Genomic DNA, 23,476 nt, shown 5'->3' on the forward strand with positions numbered 1-23,476 from the left:
CTACCAGAAAAACTCAGGCAAGCGGAAAGTACACAGAGAGATTAATAGTACTGGAATTTATTTAGAACTGTGTATAAATAACATTGCTGTGTTTGGGATCATTAACAATCATAAATGATCAGGACCTGAATTTACTTCTCATCTGGAAGATGCATTACCTCTTCCTTCAGAGTTGCTGGAGTTTTAGTATTTCTGAATTGTGCAATTTATCGAGGTTTCAAAATGTAGATTTAACAACCTCTCTTTGGACAGCCATCTTTAGTTAAGGTTTGCAAATATCTACGTAAGTTTCTTCTTGTTCCACGTGCTGTCACATCTAGAAAAAAGGAAAGGTCATATACAACATAGTACAAGTCCACTTGATCGTTCCTTTCCCACAAATGTAAAGATAATCTGGTGTAGATCTTAGGGTTGCTTGTGGCTCTTATTGGTACAAAGTAAAAGGATACTCCCAGAGTAGCTTGTGAGCCGGGTCTGTGTTGTCTGGGCAACAACTTTATAGAGAGCAATTGGCTTTCTTAACTTTATAGGGATAAGTTAAGAAGGATGATTCGGAATTATTGCAAGAACATTGTCTTTCTTGTCATTTTAACGTGTCCAGTCAAGGTGGAATTCCTTTAATAAAAAATTCCTGGATGATGCAGAGAGCAACTCAAGAGATGACTCATCGTGTGTTATCTGAATCAAAACTCAGGCCTTCAGCTGAAGAAAATCACTGGAAGCCTATTACAGTTGAAAGAAGTCTTTCAGTTTCCTCCCTCTAGAGACATAGCTGTAAACCTGGCTGAACTTTGGCTTACCTCATTTACGAGAAAAGGCTAAGACTTTTGCAATGGCTGATATTGAACTTGACTGTTAGTAATTATTGTTATTAAGGTTTGAAATTACTTTAATTGCATAGTTCAGCCACTGGTGAAAGAGCATGAGTGCTCTGATAGAATATAAAGGTCAAAAAAAGCCATCAGATAATTAAGAAGAGCCCATGTTTTAAAATCCTAAGCATGGTTTTTCATGCCTTTCCCTACCCAGAGAAGTCAAGACCTAAGTAGAGATGTAACATCCGAGAAAGAGACTGAGGAGTAGAACTGGCCTGGAGTCTCCTGAAAGACAGAGGAAGCCTGTGCAAGCAATTGTTCATGCTCTACTACACAGGGTCACCTTTGTAACCACAGGCGTTCCTGCACTTGTACCTGTAGGATGGCAGAAGACAGGTTGAATCCTAATGTCTTGCAGCTGACAGATAAAGAAAGGGGTGAGGGAAAGTTCAGGATGTGTTTTAAGGATAAACACAAAAGTAAATCCTTTGCATTCTTTAACATCACTAGTATCTTGAATGGACATTTTCTTCCTTCACCCGTTAAAGGAAAACTCCAGACTGTGATCCTTTAACATTTGAGTTTCTCCCACTAAGGGAAAAAGATGTGAACAACACATTTTTGGCAAGAGTTTTGGAGAAGCCACAAAACATGTAAAGCCTAATCATTTTTTTTCCTGGAGGCATAGTTGAAAAGTGAAAAATACCAGGAAAGTCAAAGTATGAAAGTTTCCTTTAGTTAACTGACTTTGCAGAGATAAAGGTTATATTTTTTATTGCAGTGCTTATTTGGAATGTATAACTACATTTTCATGTTTTATTGAAGCTTAGTCAACTCAGATGGCACATCTTTGTTTCAAGAGATCCACTGAGAACACTTCACAGTGGAACAATAACTTTTGGAAAGGTTCTATTGCATTAATAGCTGTGTCACAATTACCATAACAAGCAGCTATGTTTTTATGATAGCTATAATAAATTACAAGCATTGAGCCAGGCAAACTGCCTTTCCTGTTCTGAGAGAGGCAGTTATTGCTTGGGAAAGATTATCCAGCAAATGTTTGCAAAATACAAGCTAATGTTGCTTTTTTTATATATTTCTCTGGTGCTAAATTGATACAAAAAATAATCCTTAAATACCCTCTCTTGCTGCTGAAGAATTTTCAAGATTACTAGTGTCTTCAGCCCTTTTCTGGAGGATCTTTGACTTGACTCTCAAACCTGAATATTAGTGTCATGCTCTGAAAATTAATATACTAAAAGACATATCAAATTAGATGCTTAGAAATGGAAGCAGTTAAATTTTAGAAGTTTAAGCCATATACTTGTGTTATTACAGTGTAACTGCTGCACACGCTGAAAGAACATTGTGCATTATACCACTAGCAGAAGCAGTACATTAATCATTTAAACATTATTAAAATATCAAAACATTAAACCTTTATTGCTGCTATTATTCTTTCAGGGGATATTCTTGTGAGGTAATACAAAACTATTAGATTCAACACAACAACCAAAAAGCTTTGAAAATGTTAATAGCTATGAAATAAAGAGTTACTTCAGCTTATCATCTTCCAGTTGTTTTGAAGCATCTTCTATATTTAAGGATTGTTTGTACCTTCCTTCTAAAAGAAATTAGGCTTTATTTGTCCATTGAAAGGCGATGTCATGTAAGCTATTATATAGCACTAAAATCTTTCCCTTTTAAGTGGTATTGCCTTAGTAGTTAAACCCAAATATTTACAGTTACTTCCCTTGTGCTGATTTCCTATTTCAGCTTTCATGGTACTCTATCTTACACAAAATTGTGGTTACCTTTCTGAATGTTTCTGTGCTCCAGGGTGCATTCTTTGGATGCACTTTAAGATGTTTTCTTTCAGATAACTTTTCTTGTCAAACTTGCTTTTGATAAAGAATCTGTTAACATCAAGCTTTTACTCAGCTTCAGTTGTTTTGTGTGAGAAAAGCAATTTCATTTAGGCTTGCATAAGAATGCTCAGGATTGTTAGCTGGATGCAAGACTAGGGGAAGGTGTTGTACGGTTCAGGGAGCATGTGAACCTCAATGTCTGTCACATTTGCTTGTACTTAGAGATATCAAGTAATTTTCTTCTTTCCTCCACTCTGTCATCTTAACATGGGTCATGTTATCACATCCTAAAGAGGACTTGCTTCTGCAACCTTCTCTCATCCATCTTGACAGTACTTGTGCTAGTTGGCAGCAGCACAATGTCTTGGCAAATTAACTTCAGTTTTGAGAGGGTGGGCAGATACTGTGAAATTCAACCCCACTGTAGAATATGCTTCAAAGGGCGTTGCTTGATAAAACTGATGTCAAAAGACCAAACAGGTAGAGAGAAAGAAGCATGCTAAGTGGATGAAGGAATGAAGCTCAAGAATCTGGGCTGTGCATAAGAAGGGAAAAAGCTGCAAAAAGACACAGTTCTACCTCCCATGATTGAAGGGTTAAACCGAGAACAACAGCAATGCCCTGAAAATCCTTGTGGAACAAGGGAAAAAGTGTAATACTGCTGAGAGAACTGAGAAGTCTTTGTAAAACCACACTAACTCTGCTTTTTCATGAGCAGTCAGAGAAGCACCAGTGCACTGTGCCTGAAAAACTCAAAGAAAAATAAGGCTCAAGAGTGATCTGTCCTATATATATTTTTTGTTTTAGGATTTTTTCAGCAAATCTGATCCTTTTCTGGAGATTTTCCGGATGAATGATGATGCGACCCAACAACTTGTCCACAGGACTGAGGTAAGGAATAGGGTTGCATTTGCTTTCCAAGGACACAAGTGGGCTGTCAGGAGGAATAGTTTATGCTTCCCATGTCATATAGTGTATTGCAAGCACCCACTTTTAAAAATGCTTCTCTCTCTTGTGTAAATATTGGCTAATGAGTATCAGGTCTTAACTTATGCACATGAGAGTAAGGGAAGATGGTACTGAAGCCAAAGATCCAAATTTAACTAAACTGACAGAAACTCTGTTTGAAAGTCAGGACTTATGTATATTCTATTTAGCTCAAACCATGCTACAGATGGTATTGGATTTTCTCATTAACATTGTGTTGCATCTTCTCTACCTTCTCCCAGGTTCATGGTGCTAAAAAGATATCTAATCTGGGTGCTTTATATTTGTTTCTTGTGTCCCAGTGTCATTACTGCTTCCATGGGGATGACTGGCACTGACTTGAAAAGCACCATTTATGTGTATGGGGTGAAGCTGTGGCAGCTATTCAGGGTTATGGGTCTGTATGTTATGAATCCCATAAAGTCTCCCTGGCAAGGCAGACCATGTGTCTAAAAATTGATGTTGCCCACCTCTGTTGCCCAGTCCTGCATGTCTTCCACAGGTTCCAGTTCAGGGATGTATTCCACAAACTTTTTCCTATGAGTTATGCTCCCACTGAGACATGGCAGAGCTGAGATGGTCTCTGTAGCATGATCTGCACAGGGGTCCATTTCCTCCCTGTACTTCTTTTTTGAGGCTTTCCAGAGGAGGAGTATTGCAAACTAAAGGTTACTTAAAGGCACATATCCCATGCACATTGATTTGCAAACCTCCAGCTGGGTTCTGCTTTCTTCTCTTGCTGGTGAATGTACGATATAGAAAATTATGGCTCTTGTTAGCATTCTGTTTGGAGATATGCAAATGATAAGTGTTCTTTTCTTTTCATTCTCAGGTTGTGATGAATAACTTAAATCCAGCCTGGAAGACCTTTAAAGTGTCTGTAAATTCTCTGTGCAGTGGAGACGAGGACCGCAGGCTAAAGGTCAGAAATCATTCCTACTTTTTTAGTACTTTTACTTGTAGAATAAAGAACTTTGTCTTGCTTTTTGAATTGAAGATTGCTACTCTGCACTGTCCTCTTTGATGAAAAGATGATCACACAGCTGCTTTGTGATTATCACAATCAAAATAAGGACACAGTGAAGTGGTAATCCACTGTTATCAATAGATTATGCTCTGTACTTACAGCAACCTCAAAAAAATATGGGATTAGTTTTGACAATCACTTGGATAATTTGAATTCAACGTCATTTAACTGTTGGAAGTATACTCAAGGGATGTGACAGCCTTGCCATCGTATTAACTACCATTTCCTCACCTTTACATTTGGAGAACCTTTAAAGATTAAAGAAACATTGAATTATCAGATCTGTTATTACATTTGAAGTATAGGGTGGCCTCAAAAAGACACGTAGTGACAGTGTTACTTGTCAGCAGAAATATGAATGGTTAGGAACTTGGAACTTTGTATAGAAAAAATGATCATCTTGTGGCTAATTTGGGTTAAATCAAGGCTGAATTCAGTCGTTCATATCTTCTAATCAGGTTTAAGGCTAATACTAAATCAAAGGATGTTAAGTGAGGAGGGCTTTCCTCAGTGTCTATTCAGCCTTTTCGACCTGATGAAAGGACAATGGTCCAAAAGTATGTTTGTTTGATTTTTTTCCTTAACAATACCAGATTGTCTAATATTTTTTTTCCTTGTCTCTGCAAAAGTTTCTTCTTTCATTATTGAACTGCACAACCCTGCAGAAGCAGTGTTGTCATTCACTTGTTACATACTGCAGGATGATTCTATGTGCTGTCCAGAGAGAAAAAATAAACACTTGGTGTCTACACATTACAATGTTTGTCAGAAATGGGTAGAAAAGGTAAAAAGGAGTCATGAATGCTTGGATTTATAGTGGTCATGCTGATTGTGATTTATAACTTCACAAAATGACCACTGTTGTACTGACAACATTGATACCAACACAGGTTTTGTTTGGTATTGGGGATGCATGAGGAATACACCTCGTGAATTATTATCTTTGTATATTTTGGGGGGATTTTGTGTCATTGTTGGGCAAATGAGTCCAAGGGCAAAATAAGTACCAAAAGAGTGAGGAAGTTTGAGATAACAATGAGAGATATAGGAAGGAAAAGTGATGGATGAAGTAGATGGAGCACAGGATATTTATGAGGCCAGACCAGTGTTCTTGTGACAGGTGCATCTGAGATCATAGAATGGTAGAAGGAAGCTCAGTACCTCAGGTGGCACAGGGAAGCTATGTGAAAGATCTTTCCAACAACCTCATAGTTGGTAAATGGTCACACCACTTGTGCTTGGCATGCCCAATGCAATTGAAACAGTTTTGTAGCAGATGAAATAGAAAATGAGGTCTAGGGAAAGAACAGCCTCCGTTTTAAACTGCAAGCATAATTAACAGTATTGGCTAAAGAGCTTTCTAATGCAAATGAAGAAATATAGAGTTATTTATTGTAGCATGTGTAGGATGACAGTAATGTGAAGTGTCAGGATAATGACTTGATTATCTTGGGAGGTTGCAATTTTATAAATTTCTTGGGTAGGTTAAGTATCTTTAAGTTAGCTCCCTGAAACACAGAAGACAAGCAAATTACTCAATTGTATAAGCAATACAGATCTCCAGGAGAGGAAAAGGGGGAAAAAAACCCAAACCAAAGAGCAGCTACTTTATATCTTACATAACCAGATGCAGAAGGTTATGCTCTGCCTCTCCCTTGGCACAGGGTCCCAAATCACCTGGTCCAGTTTATATCTGAGCAATCACTTGTGCCTACCCTTATAAGATCTGTTTCTTGAGGCAGCTTAAATTTAAATGGGTAATATCCCATAGGAATGTGACTATATAGATTTGAGACAAGAGATGGATCAGATTTCTCCCACACCAATGAAAAGCAGAATTAGCACATTATGTACATTTTGCCTTTAAATCACTTAAATGAGAAAACCTAGGAAGAAATGTGAACAAAATGTGATGCCTAGAATGTCAGAGCAAGTGGCAAGTCCTTAATGTAAACACTGCAAGAAGAATATGGTTCTGGAGGGTGAAACATGCTCTTTGAAACTGAGGTGGAAATGTATGAGAGAGCCTGAGATTTCAACTTGGGCAGAAGAGGGTGGGTATAGGAATAAAAGAGGTCTTTGAGCTATGAGTGGAGAGACTAGTCAAATTTATTTGCACATGATACTGCCAAAAGAAAGGCTGAAGAGGTAGAAATGAAGAAGAGCAAGAACAGACATTTAGGACTGTCCGTAGAGAAGACAAGGGGAAAGTCAGTGAAGGAACAGGTAAAGAAGAGAACCAGAGAAAGATGGATTTTGTGACCCTCTTGACAATTTTCAGAGTGGCCTGGATTCTGCAGGATATTTTTTTTGACTTTTGGAGAACATGTTTTTGTCTGTGCATGCAGGTATTTGCAGGCACTGATTTAAACATCCGAGTATTTGCTCAAGGCTGCACTTCAGACATTTGCACAAAAGCTAAAAGCTAAAGATTTGCACAAGGTTCTTGATGAGTGTAGAAATACATTAAAATTAATTGTGACTGTAAAATAATAATAGAGATTGAACCTTCTTTAAAATTCAGGCCTGTTATACCTTTTGGTGGGTGTAAGATAAGGCTGCTATGGTAGAGCAGCCTCCCAAATCACTTATGTTTGACAGATAGTATATAGAACTTGTCAGATGACTGTTCTATTTGCTTTCTATATGGACTGTAACTTAGGAATATGATAGCAGCAAGGACAAAAGAGTGGAAATTAGAAGAATTATAGATGTGAAATGTGTGACTGCTTAGCACTGCACGAATGTTTATACTTTGATTTACATTGACTAAGCATTCCAGAATTCGCCCTACCATATTTTGGAACATTTGACTTCAGTTGCTTTGTTTCACTTCATAAAATATATAGCAATATGTTACTGCTAAGTGCTGGAAGAATTCCCTGTGGCATATTTAACGTGGGGATGTTTAGTGTATTCCAGCTGCCTTGCTGAGAATCAGCTTCTTGCCAGGATTACTTGATCACTGTGAACAATAATTGCATAAGGCTGGGTAGTTTTGTACCTGTACCTGCTGTTTCTTTTTTACATACTCTGGAAGGTATAATCTAAGTCTTCAAGGGGCAGCAAAAATACTTGGAGGGAAATGTCGGTTTGTGGAAATTCTAGAAGTGGAAGAAGACTTCTTAACCACAGCAGACACATTGCAGCCATCACTACCTTCAGCTTGCCTCTGTTAGGCTATTTGGAGCTTTGAAATCTTGACATGTCATCTCTGCCACTCGGCACCACATGGGTACCAAAATTAATCTTAGAATCACAGAATGGTAGGGTTGGAAGGGACCTTTAGAGATCATCCAGTCCAACCCCTCTGCAGAAGCAGGGTCACCTAGATCAGATCGCACAGCAACACGTCAAGGTGGGTCTTGAAGACCTCCAAGGAAGGAGCCTCCCTCTGGGCAGCCTGTGCCAGGGCTCCCTCACCTCAACAGGGAAACAGATTTTTCTTATATTTAAGTGGAACTTTTTGTGTTCCAACTTCATCCCATCACCCCTTGTCCTATTGCTAGCTACTATAGAAAAAAGGGATGTCCCAACCTCCTGACACCCACCCTTTAGACATTTGTAAATATTAATGAGATCCCTCTCAATCTCTTCCAATCTCAGCCCCAGCTCCTGCAGCCTTTCCTCATAAGGAAGATGCTCCAGTCCCCTGATCATCTTGGTGGCCCTGTGCTGGACTCTCTCCAGCACTTCCCTGTCCCTCTTGAGCTGAGGAGCCCAGAACTTGACATAGGACTCCAGATAAGGCCTCACCAGGGCAGAGTAGAGAGGGAGCAGAACCTCCCTCAATCTGCTGGCCACACTCTTCTTGATGCATCCCAGGCTGCCATTGGCCTTCTTGGCCATGAGGGCATATTGCTAGCTCATATTTAGCTTATTATCAACCAGTACTCCCAGGTCTCTCTCTGCAGAGCTGCTCTCTAGCAAGTTAGCCCCAAGCCTGTACTGGGGCATGGGGTTATTTCACCCAAGGGGCAGGACTCTGCACTTGCCCTTGTTGAACCTCATGAGGTTCCTCTCTGCCCAACTCTCAAGCCGGTCGAGATCCCGCTGAATGGCAGCACAGCCTCTGGGGAATCAGCCAGTGCTCCCAGTTTGGTGCCATCAGGGAACTTGCTGAGGGTCACTCTGTCCCCTCATTCAGGTCATTGATGAAGATGTTGAACAAGACTGGCCTCAGAACCAATCCCTGTGGAACTCCACTGGCCACAGGCCTCCAAGTCGACTCTGTGCCATTGATCACCACCCTCTGGGCTCTGTCATTCAGACAGCTCTCGATCCACCTCACTGTCCACTCATCCCAGCCACACTGCTTGAGCTTTCTTACGAGGATGTTATGGGAGACAGTGTCAACAGCCCTGCTGAAGTCAAGGTAGATGACATCCACTGCTCTCCCCTCGTCTAGCCAGCTGTTTATGCACTCATAGAAGGCATCAGGTTGGTCAGACAGGATTTCCCCTTGGTGAAGCCATGTTGACTCCCCCTGATAACCATCTTATCCTTCATATTTTCAGTGATAACATTCAGGATGAGTTGTTCCATCCCCTTTCCAGGGATGGAGGTGAGGCTGACCAGCCTGTAGTTTCCTGGGTCATCCTTCCTACCCTTTTTGCAGACTGGAGTGACATTGGCCTTTCTCCAGTCCTCAGGCATCTCCCCTATCCTCCATGATTGTTCAAAAATGATGGAGATAAGCTTAGCAATCACATCAGCCAGCTCCCTCAGCACTCTTGGATGCATCCCATCAAGATCTATTGACTTATGAGCCTTAAGCTTGGCCAAGAAGTCTTAACCTCTTCCACCCAGGATAAGTCCTCTGCTGTCTGTTATCCTTGCTGGACTGGGCTTCCCGAGTGTCGGCCTTGGCAGTAAAGACTGAAGCAAAGAAGGCATTCAGTAGTTCAGCCTTCTCTGCATTAATGATCTGATTAGTGTGTTATGAGAAATGGGGATTATCATGGCAGAAATATACTAAACCATCTCAGTTTCACTTGCATAAGTTTGCTCTTTGTGAGTCATGCATCCACAACAGCCTTTACACTGTGTGGGAATTTGAAACTTTCATGTTTAAAAAGTCTATTCAGAAAGATAAGATAAGCAAGGTCATTGAAATCAAAGCAACCAATAATTAGGATAGCCCTCAAAAGTCTTTTGCTAGCATCCTTTACAGGGTCTGTCAATTCGAATTCCTTACGGGCCTTTAAAAACCAAAATCATGATTTAACTTTATTTAGCTGTGGTGCAAAGAGCAATTCTTTTTTTATTCCTCTCAGGACACCTTGTAAAACTTTATTGCAATTATTGCTGCTCTAGGTTTTATTAGGAAGAAGTTATATTAGATTTATAAACCTCCTGAGCTTTGGTTCACAGACATTGAAACTATGTGAGAAGTCTGGTCACACTTCAGTGCCAGTTATAACTTCTTTAAATGGTAATGGCACAGACAATTTGTGTATGTGTTGAAGTGAACAAAATACCTATTTGATCCAAAAGTAGTGCATTGCTTTTAATACATAAAGAGATTCAGTTCACGACAGTAATTACTGACAAATCTGAGTGAGGGATATAGTCCTTCTGAGAGCAGTTTTTATCCTAGTTTCCTGTGCAGTGCTGGTCCTGTAAATTATGAAACTTTGACATTCAGGTTTGGTTTCAGCATGTGAGGTATGTTGCTGTCCAAGGTGTATCTGAAACACAGGCTTGCATCGTGAGCATCTTCTGGCAGGGATCATCTACTGTCCATCCATTCAAATAACTGCAGGATTCTCCTTTTTCTGTAGGTGTCTTGGTAATGTAGACTGAAAAACAATCCCTTTTTGTTTTGGTATTAGATACTGTAATACTTGGGAAACAAACACCTAGCAAGGCACTGTAGAGGCACAAGGCCAAACAGTGCACCTGGCACAGAATAAGAATATCTTCTGCTGTGGCTGTGCAGAGAACCTCACAGAAAGAAATTCTGTTCATAAGGAAAAGTAGAAAAAGGCAAAAATCTGGAAGAAAAACGTTGCTGCAGGTGAAAGAATAAGCTGCAAGGAAAGGAAGAAGCTCTGTAGAAAGTCCTTTCCGTCTCCCACTCACGGAGGGGAGAAGTTCAAAAGGATGTCCCTTAGATATTTTCTGCCTTTCATGAATAAGTATGTTGTAACTGTGTCATTGTTGACAACTCATTTACTGTTTCATCCCTGCCTAATCCAGACTACAGATGACGATCCTGATGACATTTATGCATGTGCAGTTACAAATGGGGCCCTGTGGTTCCCAGAACTATTACGTATGCCAGATGATGATGCTTCTGTGTGTATGAATGGCTCTTTGCAGCATGAAGCCACGAGGCGTTATTGTTGCTTACCTTTGAGTAACCATGAGAAGGTTGCCTTTTCCTGCACTTCTAATGAGGTTAAAACTTGCTTCTTCTCTGTTCTCTCTTCTTTCCAGTTGATTTCCTTGGCTCTCTATCCATCCAATTTGTTAGAATAGCTGTATCTTAACACACAAATTGTATGTTTTGTTTTCTGCTGAGGGGTCTATCTGCATACACTTGTAGGCCCCAATATGTCTACAGTGCTCTAGTGAGAGGCATTCAGGAGCTTAAAGTCATGTGATTTGTTTCAATTTATTTCAGTACTAAGACCTTTATAAACAGCATTACATTGGCCTTTCCACTGTGGAATATCACAGGCCATGAATTTTCTACATTGTTGTGGTAGGTCATCGTTACCAAGGCCCCTTCTTGAGAAAGATGCACTATGTTTAAATTAATAATCTATGCAGTGCCTCTTCTGCCTTGGTGATACAGTTACATAATGTGATCCCTGCTTACAATATTAATAGAAGCAGCTCCACAGCCTACAAGAAAGATTTTTATGTTATCCTAGATGGAAACAGGCAAACACATTATTTGAATTTTTTATATAGTTTTTTGTAATTTTAGAGTCTCATCCTTAAAGTCTGTTGTGGCATTTTGGGGGGAGAAGGTTGAGTCTTCCTCAAACAGCTGTAACCATGTTTCCAATGACTTCTTTAGATTTTTGAATTTTTCATGCAAAAGGTTGGATCATTTGGGAAAACTTTTGTTAAAAGTCTCTAAGTATATTGGGTGCTTCATTCTGACTCAAGCAAAAGCAAATACCAGTGGTTATTTTGATATTCTCTGAGTTATTACTGCAGTGTTTCTCTACATCAATAAGCTTTCAGTGACCTTTAATACTTGACTACAGCTCTGCTTATATGGGTATATTACAAACTGTAATCCTTCAATAAACCCTCAGTATCTCTGAAACCCAGTGGTGAAAGTAACTGAGCAGAACCTGCGAAGAACATCAAGTAGAGCTTAAGAGACAAGCTATAAGGAACACATTCAGAGAAATCCATTAGTACTTCTTTCACAGTTCAGGTGCCATAGAGTGTTTGAGGCACTAATGTGGAAACATGCAGTTAATGGTCAACAGCAATAATTTGTGCAGGATTTAAAAAAGCATGTGACATAAAGGACAATTAAAGCAACATCAAATGGTGATTAGAAAAGCATGAACTGAAGGATTTCACACTGTTCCATAAGAGAACCCAGTTGTTGTTTACTTTAGGCTTTTAATTCCAAATTGAAAGAGACTGGCACAAAGAATTAATAACAACATAGGCTAGACTTGCTGTTTATTTATTTGATTGGGTGATTTCTGTCATATCTGATTAATTGCACAGTTCTACATTTACTCCTTCAATTTCTTCACAAAAATAATGCCAGTGGAGCCAATCATTCCCTGCTTGCTTACCCTGATGTTGCTGAAGAGGTGTTTGCATATGGAGTCCTTCTTGTGGAAAGTCTTCAGCAAGAAAGGGGGACTCAACCTACACATGTCTTTAATAGGAATCAAAAGATGCCTTCAAATTACTTTTTCAGTAAGTTACTTCTTTAGGTCAGTGTATTTACCTGGAATCTTTAGAACAATTGCCTCATTCTTGCAGGGTACAGATCTTTCTTTTCAATCTGAATAGAACTTATTAATTAGTCATTTGAAGGATGTTATCATGTTGTGAGTTTCCAGAGAAAGTTCTTGCAAAACTGACTCTGCAGATGATTTTAGATAATAAAAGTATCCTTCTTGGTGGTCAAAAGCCTAAAAAATTAGACTTAAATATTGGCATGTGGTATATATTTAATAAGCTAATAGAAATATTTGTATAAATGCACACTACTTAACCAGAGTAGGAGTTTAATAACAGTCTTCTGAGAGGATGATACATTATTTTGAGGATTATTATAAAATTAAAGTAAATGGCAAACTGTAAAAGCCAGTTTCTGAGACCTCCTTGCATAAATGCCGTTGGACTTACTTTTCTGGTAAATTAAGCAGTTCTTAAATGTTTCCCTTGCTTTCTCTCTCGTATTCCCTTATTCTTTCTACATGCCCGTGGTTGAAGGCACTACACTGATTATTAAAAACTCAAGTGGCCTACTTCACAATGTCTGCAGCAATTGTGGGGAATTTGCTGCAACTGCTCACCCTGTTTTGTCAGTTTGGGTTAATATATAATTTACCAATTGGTTTATGAGTACCTCCTGAATTCATAATTTTAGCAGTGTGTTTGGAGTGTTGATTCATCTGAGCATGTCAAGGACTGAGCTGATCAATTTTCATAAACTCTGTGCAGGTGTGGTGCAAGATTTAGGATCATCCTTAACCCAAAACTGGTTAACCTCTGGTGTGCATGATCTCAGCTCACAGATTTCTTTTTTCCTCTCCTCTTGGCTGTATTCCTGATAAAGCAGTGGAAGATGCCAGAGAAGAAAATACCAGATTGCAGTGAAGGTTTACGAAAGAAAAATAGACTCAAGAGATGAGCTTGATCTCAGTTTGTTAGAGCCAAGGGAACTCATTCTGATGACTTTAATAGGCACTAGTTTGTTCTCTGTTATTGTTAGTGCTGGATATATAGCACATTAATTGTCAGATTAATTAATCTAGATATGGGTTAATTGATGTTTGTGAAGTATTTTGAAGATGAAAGCTATCTAAATGCAGAGTGTTGTCACAACAATTAAGAGTGCAAGTGGATTGCACAAGGGAGAGATAGTCTGAAATACAGTGGTTATAAAGGGAAGAACTGATATTCACATCTTCAAGGGCTTGGGCTGTTGATGAAGTTAGTGGTGGAAGGCTGAAGAGCCAGTACTTAAAATTGGCAAGGTTGCAAGTGATAAAAGTCTTCCATCCACTGGGTGACTGTGACAGACCAAATTTCAGAGCTGACCACAGAAAAGGAGATTTTTACTTCCCATTCCTTATCAGAGAGCCTGGTTCCATGAACCCTGGGGCATTAAAAAAACCTGTGACATTGCAAGCAACATTCATTGTGTGAAGTAAGGGCAGAGAGAGGACAACAAACAAGCAAAAATGTTGTGTGTGAATGTTTATTTGGATTAGGTGATCCGAGGGCTGTCTTCCCTGTTCCTCTTTTGCAAATAAGAGAGGATTGCCTCCAAAGAACTTGTACATTGCATTTATTGTGAGCTTTCTTCCAATTGCTTACTGCTTCTGTAGCTCTATCCCAAGATAAATAAATACAGCCTTCCACAGCTTTGTTATGCAAGTCATCAGTATAATAAGTGTTTTGAAGGGCTCTCTCTCGCCTCTCTTGATCTGCCTTTGAAAGTGAGTTTTAATCCCCTGAAATGAAACAGAGGTTCCTACAAGTGCTACTAACTGTAATCCAAATCAGAGGTGTCTGGTTTCTTCACAGGGCAATAGCTTATAAAGTCCTAAATCCCATCCCTGGGAGCATTTGTAATGAGACAAAGAAAGCTCTGATAATGAGGATCAGTTCCATCCTGGAGGGTGGGGCATAGGGGATGCTGATGAGTTAAATGATCTCCATATCTTTCCTTTATAACCTGAATAGCATTGATTTATTAGCCTTTTTAAGAATCTTACCTTGTTGTGAATTTCCAGATACATTCTTGTAAAATTTTCAGGTCACTGTGCTGATAATGCACTGAACACCCTACAGACCCCAGCATTAGCTGCAGAGCTGCTTACTGTAGCAGTTCAGAAACCAGTGCTACCATTTCGAATTAAAACAATGAAATGAAGCTCTGCATTCACTAAAACAGATGAGGATTAAGGCTTAGCTATAACCTTGTAAAGCAGCTGAATTTTCTCTGTAGTGAGAGAATCCTGAAGTGTTGTGTGTCTTAAAGAAAATCAGTCAGTCTCATACCTTTGAGTCCACAGGACATTTTGCTACGTGACTTACAGTGTCTCGTGATATTAAAAATGAGAGAAAAAGAAAGTGTAACCAGTCTTTCATTTCTTTCAATTGAGACTGGCAAGAATAGTGAAGGCAATTGCCAGACAATCTTGTTTCAGGCTCATAAAATAGCAAAGCCTCACACTGGCTGACATATAACCAACTTATAAAGACTGATTTCTTTTCAGATATTTTTTCTTACTGTGTAAATTGAAAATTATACACTCATGGAAATTCTTCTCTTATTGTTGAATCTTGTAATAAATGCATTCTTTGCTATGAATTATATATTTTTTGCTACTTAAATAGAAAGCTTACCTTTAAATTCTACTCATAAATCTCTCTTTATTGTTTCTATGTTAACATACTAACAAAAATGGTTAGATATTGCAGATAATAAAATATGTGTATTTTAAATAGTAGTATCCTCAAGGAACATAGCAGAATCAAGTTTAAGGGAAACTAATATATTTTGGGTTTAAAATTACAGTATCTTCAGGGTCTTAATTATAAATGAATATTTGTGATACTCTAGATAGCATTAGGGCAGAAATAATTATTAAGCGTGTCTAAAGTTTAACATTTTACACAATGTCTCAGTACATAGGGGTCACTTGAAAAGTGTGAAATTTGTGTCACACTGGAAATATTTCTGTAGCCCTTCCATACACTGTGATCTCACCACACATTCTGTTAAAATCATTTAAATCTGCCTTTTCTATTTGCCAAAATCATGTTTCCTCCTAGCTGGATGACATAAACATTTTGTAATGTGTATATACATGTGTATAATGGATGTGCACCTTACAGAATTAATGGCAATGTATTTTGTAATAAAAATGTTTTCTCAGCCTTACCAAATCTAAACTAAGCATTGTTATCTCCACATGATTCTGAAACTGCTTGATAGCTATGATCTACAGGACTCCAGAAAAAGTATTTAGCTGATCACAGCTTGTGGGAATGTTAGAAGAAACCAAGACTGTTGGGATCAGAGATTCCAGTGTCTATGTGAATAGTTGTTCTTCTGGTTGTGTATTTCAGCTGCTAAAACATGTCAGAGAAGTTTTTCCATAGTGCTGATCACCACTAGCTCTGAGCTTTGGGAGGGATTTGGTGTTAGGATAAAACTTCTTTGTGACACCACCATCCCAGCCCTCCTCAGTCAAAGAGAAATCAAAACTTGCTTGTTCCCTAGCAATGATGAAGTTATTTTAATGTTGTCCTTACCAAGAGCAGTGCCACCAGTGTATTTTCATGAATCCTGGAGGCTGACGATATGTGTTGTCAAAGGATGCTGGGAGGCCAAAAACTGTCAGTATGCTAAAATTGGGACTATACAAATGAATGAATGGTAATTGCATTGGCTGGCTATTAACAACCTATATCAAATGCTCTCTCCAGCTTTATGAGAGTGGAAAGTTGTTGACTGGCAGTAAAGATGAATGTGCCTTTCCTTATCGTAGAAAGTCTTTCTCTAAGTGTTCACAAGCATCTGACAGAAAGATGATACTGGTATCAAGCACTTTGAATATTTTCTTATGGTGAATGCTTGTAGCTTTCAAGGTGACATTGGAGTGTTGATTTTCATCTGAAAATCTCTAAATGGTTAGGGTTTCATTACTTGATAAATCATGGGTATTCATGGGAAGTGTATGCACGTACTGCTCGTGGGTCATGGGACAAGGTTTCTTCTCCTCCAGCACAACTTCATGAAAAGGTGAAAGGCAAATGGATTATTTAAGGCTGAAGTATTTCCAGTTTACTGTGTATGAATACATAGATAAGCCAGGCTAGTCTTTTGCTATTCTGTTTCATATGCAGTAAGGTAGATGGAATTCTGCATGTGCCTGCAACTACTTGCCCTGACCCAGCTTACACATGCATAGCCCTCTGCTGTGTTTCTTGTATATATTGGCTTATACATTTTCAGGAAAATACTACCCTTCAACAGAATCACAGTTTAATATCAGCTGTTTCTGTTTTTTAATTAATCCATTTCTACTTGAAAGCAAAACATGTGAAATCTGCTGACTAGATGTCTGGAAAGGCAGGTTTGTTTTTACAGGCCAATTAAAAAGTAGGCTACTCACATTAGGGAGTCACAATTCCTCTGTTAGACAACAGAGTTTCAGACTCCTCCTTTTAACAACATTGAGGGGAAAAAAAAAGCCTTTATTAGAGTTATGCCAAAAATGAATCTTCAACTCATGAGTAGGCTAACATGTGAAAGTAAAAATTCTGCTATTTTCTTCTTAGTGCTACAAGCCATTTTTCATGAATTAAAGGGGATCTGGAAGGGGAAAAAATACTGCTTCAAGATGGTGGTAAATGTTATTAATAAATGGCTTTATGTTGATCCAAGCAGTAGTGGAAGTTATCAAATATTTTGTGATAATGTCACCAAGAAAGTAAGGTGTAAGGACACAACCAGATTATCTGACAGGTTCCAGCAGGGAAAGTCTTCTTCCTTCCTGCATACCCACTCCCCAACCAGCCTGAGCTGTCTGGGAAGAGTCAGGATCCAGCCAAGGGTGACTTCACTTTGTAATTGTCTTGGGCAAATAGTAAGACAAGTTATATGCCTTTCCACTTTCCTCTGAGTATAGGATGTCTCTGCTGTGGTTCAGCACTTCCTCCGTTTACTGGGAGTTTGGGATGACCCCAGCTCTGACATTTGTCAGTGGCTGGCTGAGATGGAGCAAGCAGGAACATGGCCTGGCTCTAGCCATTCCCTGTGCCAGTCTGGGTATGAGGAACTCATGCAGATTAAAGCCAGTTGTAGGGAGAACAGAGGTGGAGCAGAGCGGATGGGCCAGAGCTGGGCAGCAGAAGGTGACATGTATGGTTAGAACTGAGCTTGTGATACTATGGACATTTGAAACTGTGAGTCTGCTGCAACATTAGTTTTTGTTCTGTCCCTGAAGCCTTGTCCTGTACTTTGCTGAAACCATCTTAAGAGCATGAGATATTGGCATTCCTCATCAGAATGCAGAGTGTGCTTCTCCAAGCAGACTTATGAATATGTAAAACTTGTATGAAATAATTAAAAATCACTAACTCACACTTTTAATCATCTCATGCACATTTTAAAATTCAGAATTGTGATTTTTAGTAGCCTAAATTTGTTTGTTCACAGTACTTGAACCCTTAATCTCCTTGAGAGCTTTAAGTCCTCAACACTACATAACTTTAAGGTGGCCTGCAAAGGTAAAATACAGTATCTTGGTAATGTGATGTTCATTGAATGCTCTCCCAGGTTGCCTTGCTCCCATTTTCCTGGCTGTTCAGAGCATTGAGCATGTACTTATAAAGTTGTTGACATTTGAATTCTTTCCTTTGATCTTTAATGATACAGAAATGAGGGCCTGATCCGTCTTTAACACAGCTTCTTGTGCTGATTTCTTTGCTGGCAATTTCCTGCCTTTCTGAAGAAAGTATAAGGTCAGGTACAGGATAGATATTGAGAGGAGCTTAGAAGGTAAAGGTAAAGTTTGGGGAAGAGGAATAAACCAAGATTGATTCTCCTCTGTTGCTCTTGTATAGGCAAGCATTCCCTTACAAGCAAATAGATGAGGTTTTCTATAAAACCAAATGTTTTCTCTACAGAATATTACTTTTAATCACTTTCATCTTAAAAGGCCAGCAGAGGTTTACCTGTGGTTAATTTTTTATTTCTCTCTTTTTTTTTAAAGCATTTGTTTTCAAGAAGTACCATGTTAGTAGAGACTGGAATCAGTTCTGCTTGTGATATTTTGGAAGCAGAGTATGCGTTCCCCAACTGTTACTGCAGATGCAGTGATCCTTCACAACCCCAAACAAGTGAATTCTGCAAAACATAGACATATTTTCAGTATTGCAAACTTCCCTTATTTGTGTGCCAGGAATGAGAAAAATTATGCAGACTTTATAAGCACTATTCTGTTAATAGTTGCCAAGACCTTCTTCCCTCAGCTTCCCTGTTTTATCTGTCCATCAGTTTATGCTGCTGACAGAATATCCATCGCTACAATATCTCAGCATTGTACAAGTTTTACTTGTTGGAAACATTCAGATTTATTGCTATTTTTTTCCAAAATCTTGTCCTATATCTGTTAGGAACATTTGCACAAAACCAGTCATACCAGAATCCTTTTGTGAGAGAGAAATATCTATGTAAGTCTGCAATGGAGTCCTACAATAGCAATGCCACAAGAGCTCTTAGTAAATAGCCTATTTATGCCAACACAATGCTGTCTCTCTGCTTATACCATCCCTCTGCTTATACCATCTTTATACTTCAAATATATCTCCCAAAAACAACAGAAATAAAAAGGCCAAACAAAGTTTGGTAAGATATTCATCCCAACCTTTTTCACCAAAATCTCCTGCTTGGTTCAACTGAAACACTTTGAAACTATGACAGTTTTGCAAGACTATTCATCAAAAGAAGTCCCCCCAAAACCAAATGTGTTTGTCTTTTGCTATTCAAGACAGCATTTCAAACATAACATTCAAAGTAAGAGAATTGAAACCCAGGAATTGAAAACCTCTGATTTTTCTTTTTCTGGTTTCTTGGGCTTTTCTTTTTTTTTTTTTAAATTGGTTTGGATCAAACAGGGCAAGTTTATGTCATATGTTTTGCAACCTCCAGTAATAGCAGCATTTCATGTAGTTCTGTTCCTGTGCAAAGAGAGCAGATAGCAGCAAGCTCCGGGTGAGGTTCCTGGGGGACACGCAGTACACAGTCAGCATCTTTGCTGTTCAGGTGCTTGACTGAGGCCCCTTGTGGTTTGTAGACTGGAGGAATACATTCCATATAGACATGAACTGCACTTCCAACTGTCATGTATGAAAAGGGACCACTGATTAATCATTTTAATTTTCTACCTAGTATATTTTGTAAGTGAAGTATTTTGAGCATATTCTGGGTATCTTAACATGCCTTGTAAGTTTGAGACAATACTTGAAGCTATACAGCTTTTTGCTTTGTGATAAAATACTGTTTTCATCTGCAGGAGACTGCTATTAAAATGGATCTTTCAACAACACAAGGAGCAACTGCATGTTCCATTTACTCTCATTTCCTACAACCATGTTTGAGCGTGAATACTTGTATTCAAGGAACATTGAAATTAATTGTGCTTGGAGTTTAAAAAAACAGCTTAATACATGACTTCTTTTATATTCCACTTTGATTTCTTAAAGGCTGAACAAGCTATCTAAAGCTCCTCCTCCTTGACAATCATTTTTTTTAAGTATGGCATTGTCACGCTAGTAATAATTGTTTAGTGCCTTTACTGTTCCAGAGCTCAGTGATTTTGTCTATGAAAAAGAGGCAATGCTAGCTGGAAAGAAACTAGCTGCCCTTCCTCTCTGCCTCAATTAAAAAAATTCCAAACAAAAAGCTCTGAAATAGAATGGTTGTTGGCTTGCTTTCTACTTTCCTTCTTGCTTATCACTCCAATGCATTGCAATTAATGAGAAGTTGTCCTTGTTGACCCATATTATACTTAAGGATCTTAGACAAGGGCACTTGTTCCAGATCTCAGGAGTGTTTCTGATGAAGTCTTGCTTTGCTCTTTTTTTAACAGAAAACATGCAAAATCCTGTTACTGTAACTACAACAGTCAAGAAACATGCAGTTTCTTTCTTAACACTTTGAAATTCTTTTCTTCTGAACCAAAATGATTTTCCTGCTTCGTTTTGACTTTCCAGTGCTGCTTAGCCCAGCTTCTCTATCTGCTATCTCTGCTTTCCTCACAGACAGACAGAAATGTCTACCAGAGACTTTTTTAGTGAGATTCCTTTTTTCCAAAGGTTTTTTTTGAGAGGTGAAGTGAATTTCCTTTTCAGTTGGAGTCTCCATTGCTTCTTAGTGATTTCTCAAAAGGGATTTTTTAATACATTTCTCACTTGTAGAAAGTGTCTTTTATGTCTCAGTTAATGAGAGACAGATGGAACCCAGTCTGCAAGAAGTATATGATTTTAACATCTATATCTGACCTTGTTCCTACATTACCTTGAATTTTGTGTTAAGCCTACTTTAAAGCAAATACAGTCTGAGCATCAAGTTTTTGTTGTTCTTGGTTTTCTTTCCACTGATAATTGAAGGAGGACAATCATATATCCAAAAAAATAATACATAGTAACATTCAAGAATGGTACCTTAACTAACCTTAATTGAATGGTATCTTTTTTAGCCATTTCTGTTTCAGTTCTGACATCATGGTTAGACGATAAAATATCAGCTCTTCTAAAGCATATAGTTTTTCTACAGATTTTATTCATGTTACTTTTAACTTCCAAAGCCCCCTCAGGAGTCCTTAAATATTTTATGGTATATATTTATGCATATTATAGTTGCATAAATAAAGCATATCAGTGAAGTGACCTAGGCCATAGAAAGGTTTCCTGAGCTGCAATGAGGTTGCAGGTCTTCTTCAGGGATGAGTCTATACTGAGTCATGGGATAATAGACCTCCCTAAGGTTCAGCAGCCATCCCCTGTAAAACAATCAGAGTATTCACATGGTATTTCTGCTTGTATTTTAGATTTAAATAGCCAAAGATGATTACAAAATTATAGAATGATTTAGGCTGGAAGGGACTTTAACATTTTTAATTCAAATGACCTTGTTAAGAGCATTTCTCTTAGATGAATATGTAGAGCTAGAGAATAAATATGAAAGATGGGTTTATTTCCAAGCCCTGTTCCTAAACTTGAGATAAACTGAAACCATGTTCCCCAAGTCTGATTCAAGTGTTTTTAACTGAAATACACTGGAGATTTTTGGCTAGGATTCAAAAGATGTACTAATTGTTTTGAGGCATCCAACCTGAGGCTATCAAAAAAGACTTGACTTTTCAAAGGAGTGTGCTCTGCTGAAGAGTCTTAAGCTGGAGGAATCCAAACCACGTGCTTCTGGTGGGAAATGTTGGTTTGTGAAGTTACCTCTGTATCTCGTGCTTATTATTTTGTCAGCTGTACAGCTACTCCCCCTCTGTACTAAACTGTCTGTTAAATTGACTGACCTGCTAAAGTTCACAAAGCAGAGGCAGGGTTCATTGTTCCTGATAGGGATCAGTTAATTGTTGTGTTTGGTGAATTCCTGTGGGATTTTTCTGTACTTCTGAAAGACAGGATCTTCTACCTTGGTCAGACTTCGTCACTAAAAGACATTTCTGCTCACTGCATTTGGTTTTGTAACTTCAGTTAGTAGGAAATAGATGTTTTTACAAAAGTGAATGTAAGATTAGAGTGAGAACCACTGAAAGGAGCTGCTGCTTTTCCCTCCTGCTTTCTTGTGCATTCATTAAATACATTTCTCTATTTCACAGTTTCAATGTGTGAATCTCACATATCTTTCCTTAACATGTTTACTTAATAGGTTTAATATTTGCTATTTATGTAGGGCATTTATTTCAAGGATTTTGAAATACATTACAATGAATTATTTTATATACTGATTAATAGCAATACAACCCCTCTGGATAGAACTAGAGGAAGTAAAGTCTAGACCTTGCCATCACCTCAGATAATACTGCCAAGCACCACTGTTCAATATAATTAATTAGATCTCAGCAAGTTACATAACTGAAATGAAAGCATAACATTTTAAAATACTATTGTTTACCTTCTGTTCAAGTTTCCAAACTTTTTAATATGTATAAAGACTCTTTTTCTTTTGTATGTGAGTCAATATATTAGTCACAAGACTGCAGGACATCAAGCTTAAAAGTGTTGCTATACCTAGGACAAGTCACAATGCACTTGTGGTTTAAGGCAGGGACATTGTCACAGAAGTAGCATGGTGAAAATGAGCACTTCAAGCCTGTTTGTTGCCTAGTGCCAGTGTATGGGAAGAATGGCAACATGTACATCCACAGTCTGATTAGGTCACATCGGTGTGAGAATCAGGGCCACTGCTACTTTGTTCTTCATGGTTGTGCTGAGCATCAGTAGATGTTTTCCACAGAGAATTGTTTTCCAGAAGAGGTTGATTGATCTGCATCTGAAAAATCATGGCAATATTCTGAGCAGGATGGAAAATTCTGGTTAGAATGACAGAGAGAAAGAAAGAGCAAGCACTCGGCACTGCAAGAGCCCATGGCCCAGAACAGCTGGCTGAGATGTGGAAAAGCCATTTGGATAAAAGTCATCCACATATTGGCTAATTGCAAGCTGATTTTACCAGTCTTTTCTATTGAAGCAGATCCACAGTGTATAACTGAACTGGAGGGAGTGAACAAGAGAAAGGCTGATGCTATCATCGATATTTAAATGCTCCCCTTTGATGTGGGAAACTCAGGTTTAAAACCTTGCCTTAATAAATATTTAAAGATTTATGCAAAGTGAAGCAGCTCCAGCAGAGAAGAATAAGAGAGAAGCACCAAGCAGAAGCCTAGAATAGCTCCTTTCTCAGTGGGCAAAGTCCATCACTGAATAGCAGGTAAAATAGTGGAGTGGGGAGTCAAAGCAAAAAGTATCCTACCCACAGGTTAGAAACACTGTTTTCTGTTCCCTCCCTCAGAAATGTGAACAATCTC

General features: G+C 38.6%; 1 protein-coding gene across 2 annotated transcripts in view; it reads left to right on the plus strand.

Moving 5' to 3' along the window:
* The window catches only part of CPNE4 (copine 4), a 215,450-nt gene that overhangs the window by 127,047 nt on the left and 64,927 nt on the right, over window positions 1–23,476 (plus strand). For both annotated transcript variants that reach the window (XM_061996389.1, XM_061996390.1), the window contains exons 6-7: window positions 3,491–3,574; window positions 4,503–4,592. In XM_061996389.1, coding sequence (XP_061852373.1) covers window positions 3,491–3,574; window positions 4,503–4,592 — 174 coding nt within the window. The remainder of the gene's footprint in view (window positions 1–3,490; window positions 3,575–4,502; window positions 4,593–23,476) is intronic.

Source organism: Colius striatus, chromosome 5, assembly GCF_028858725.1.
Source record: "Colius striatus isolate bColStr4 chromosome 5, bColStr4.1.hap1, whole genome shotgun sequence".
Lineage (NCBI taxonomy): Eukaryota > Metazoa > Chordata > Aves > Coliiformes > Coliidae > Colius > Colius striatus.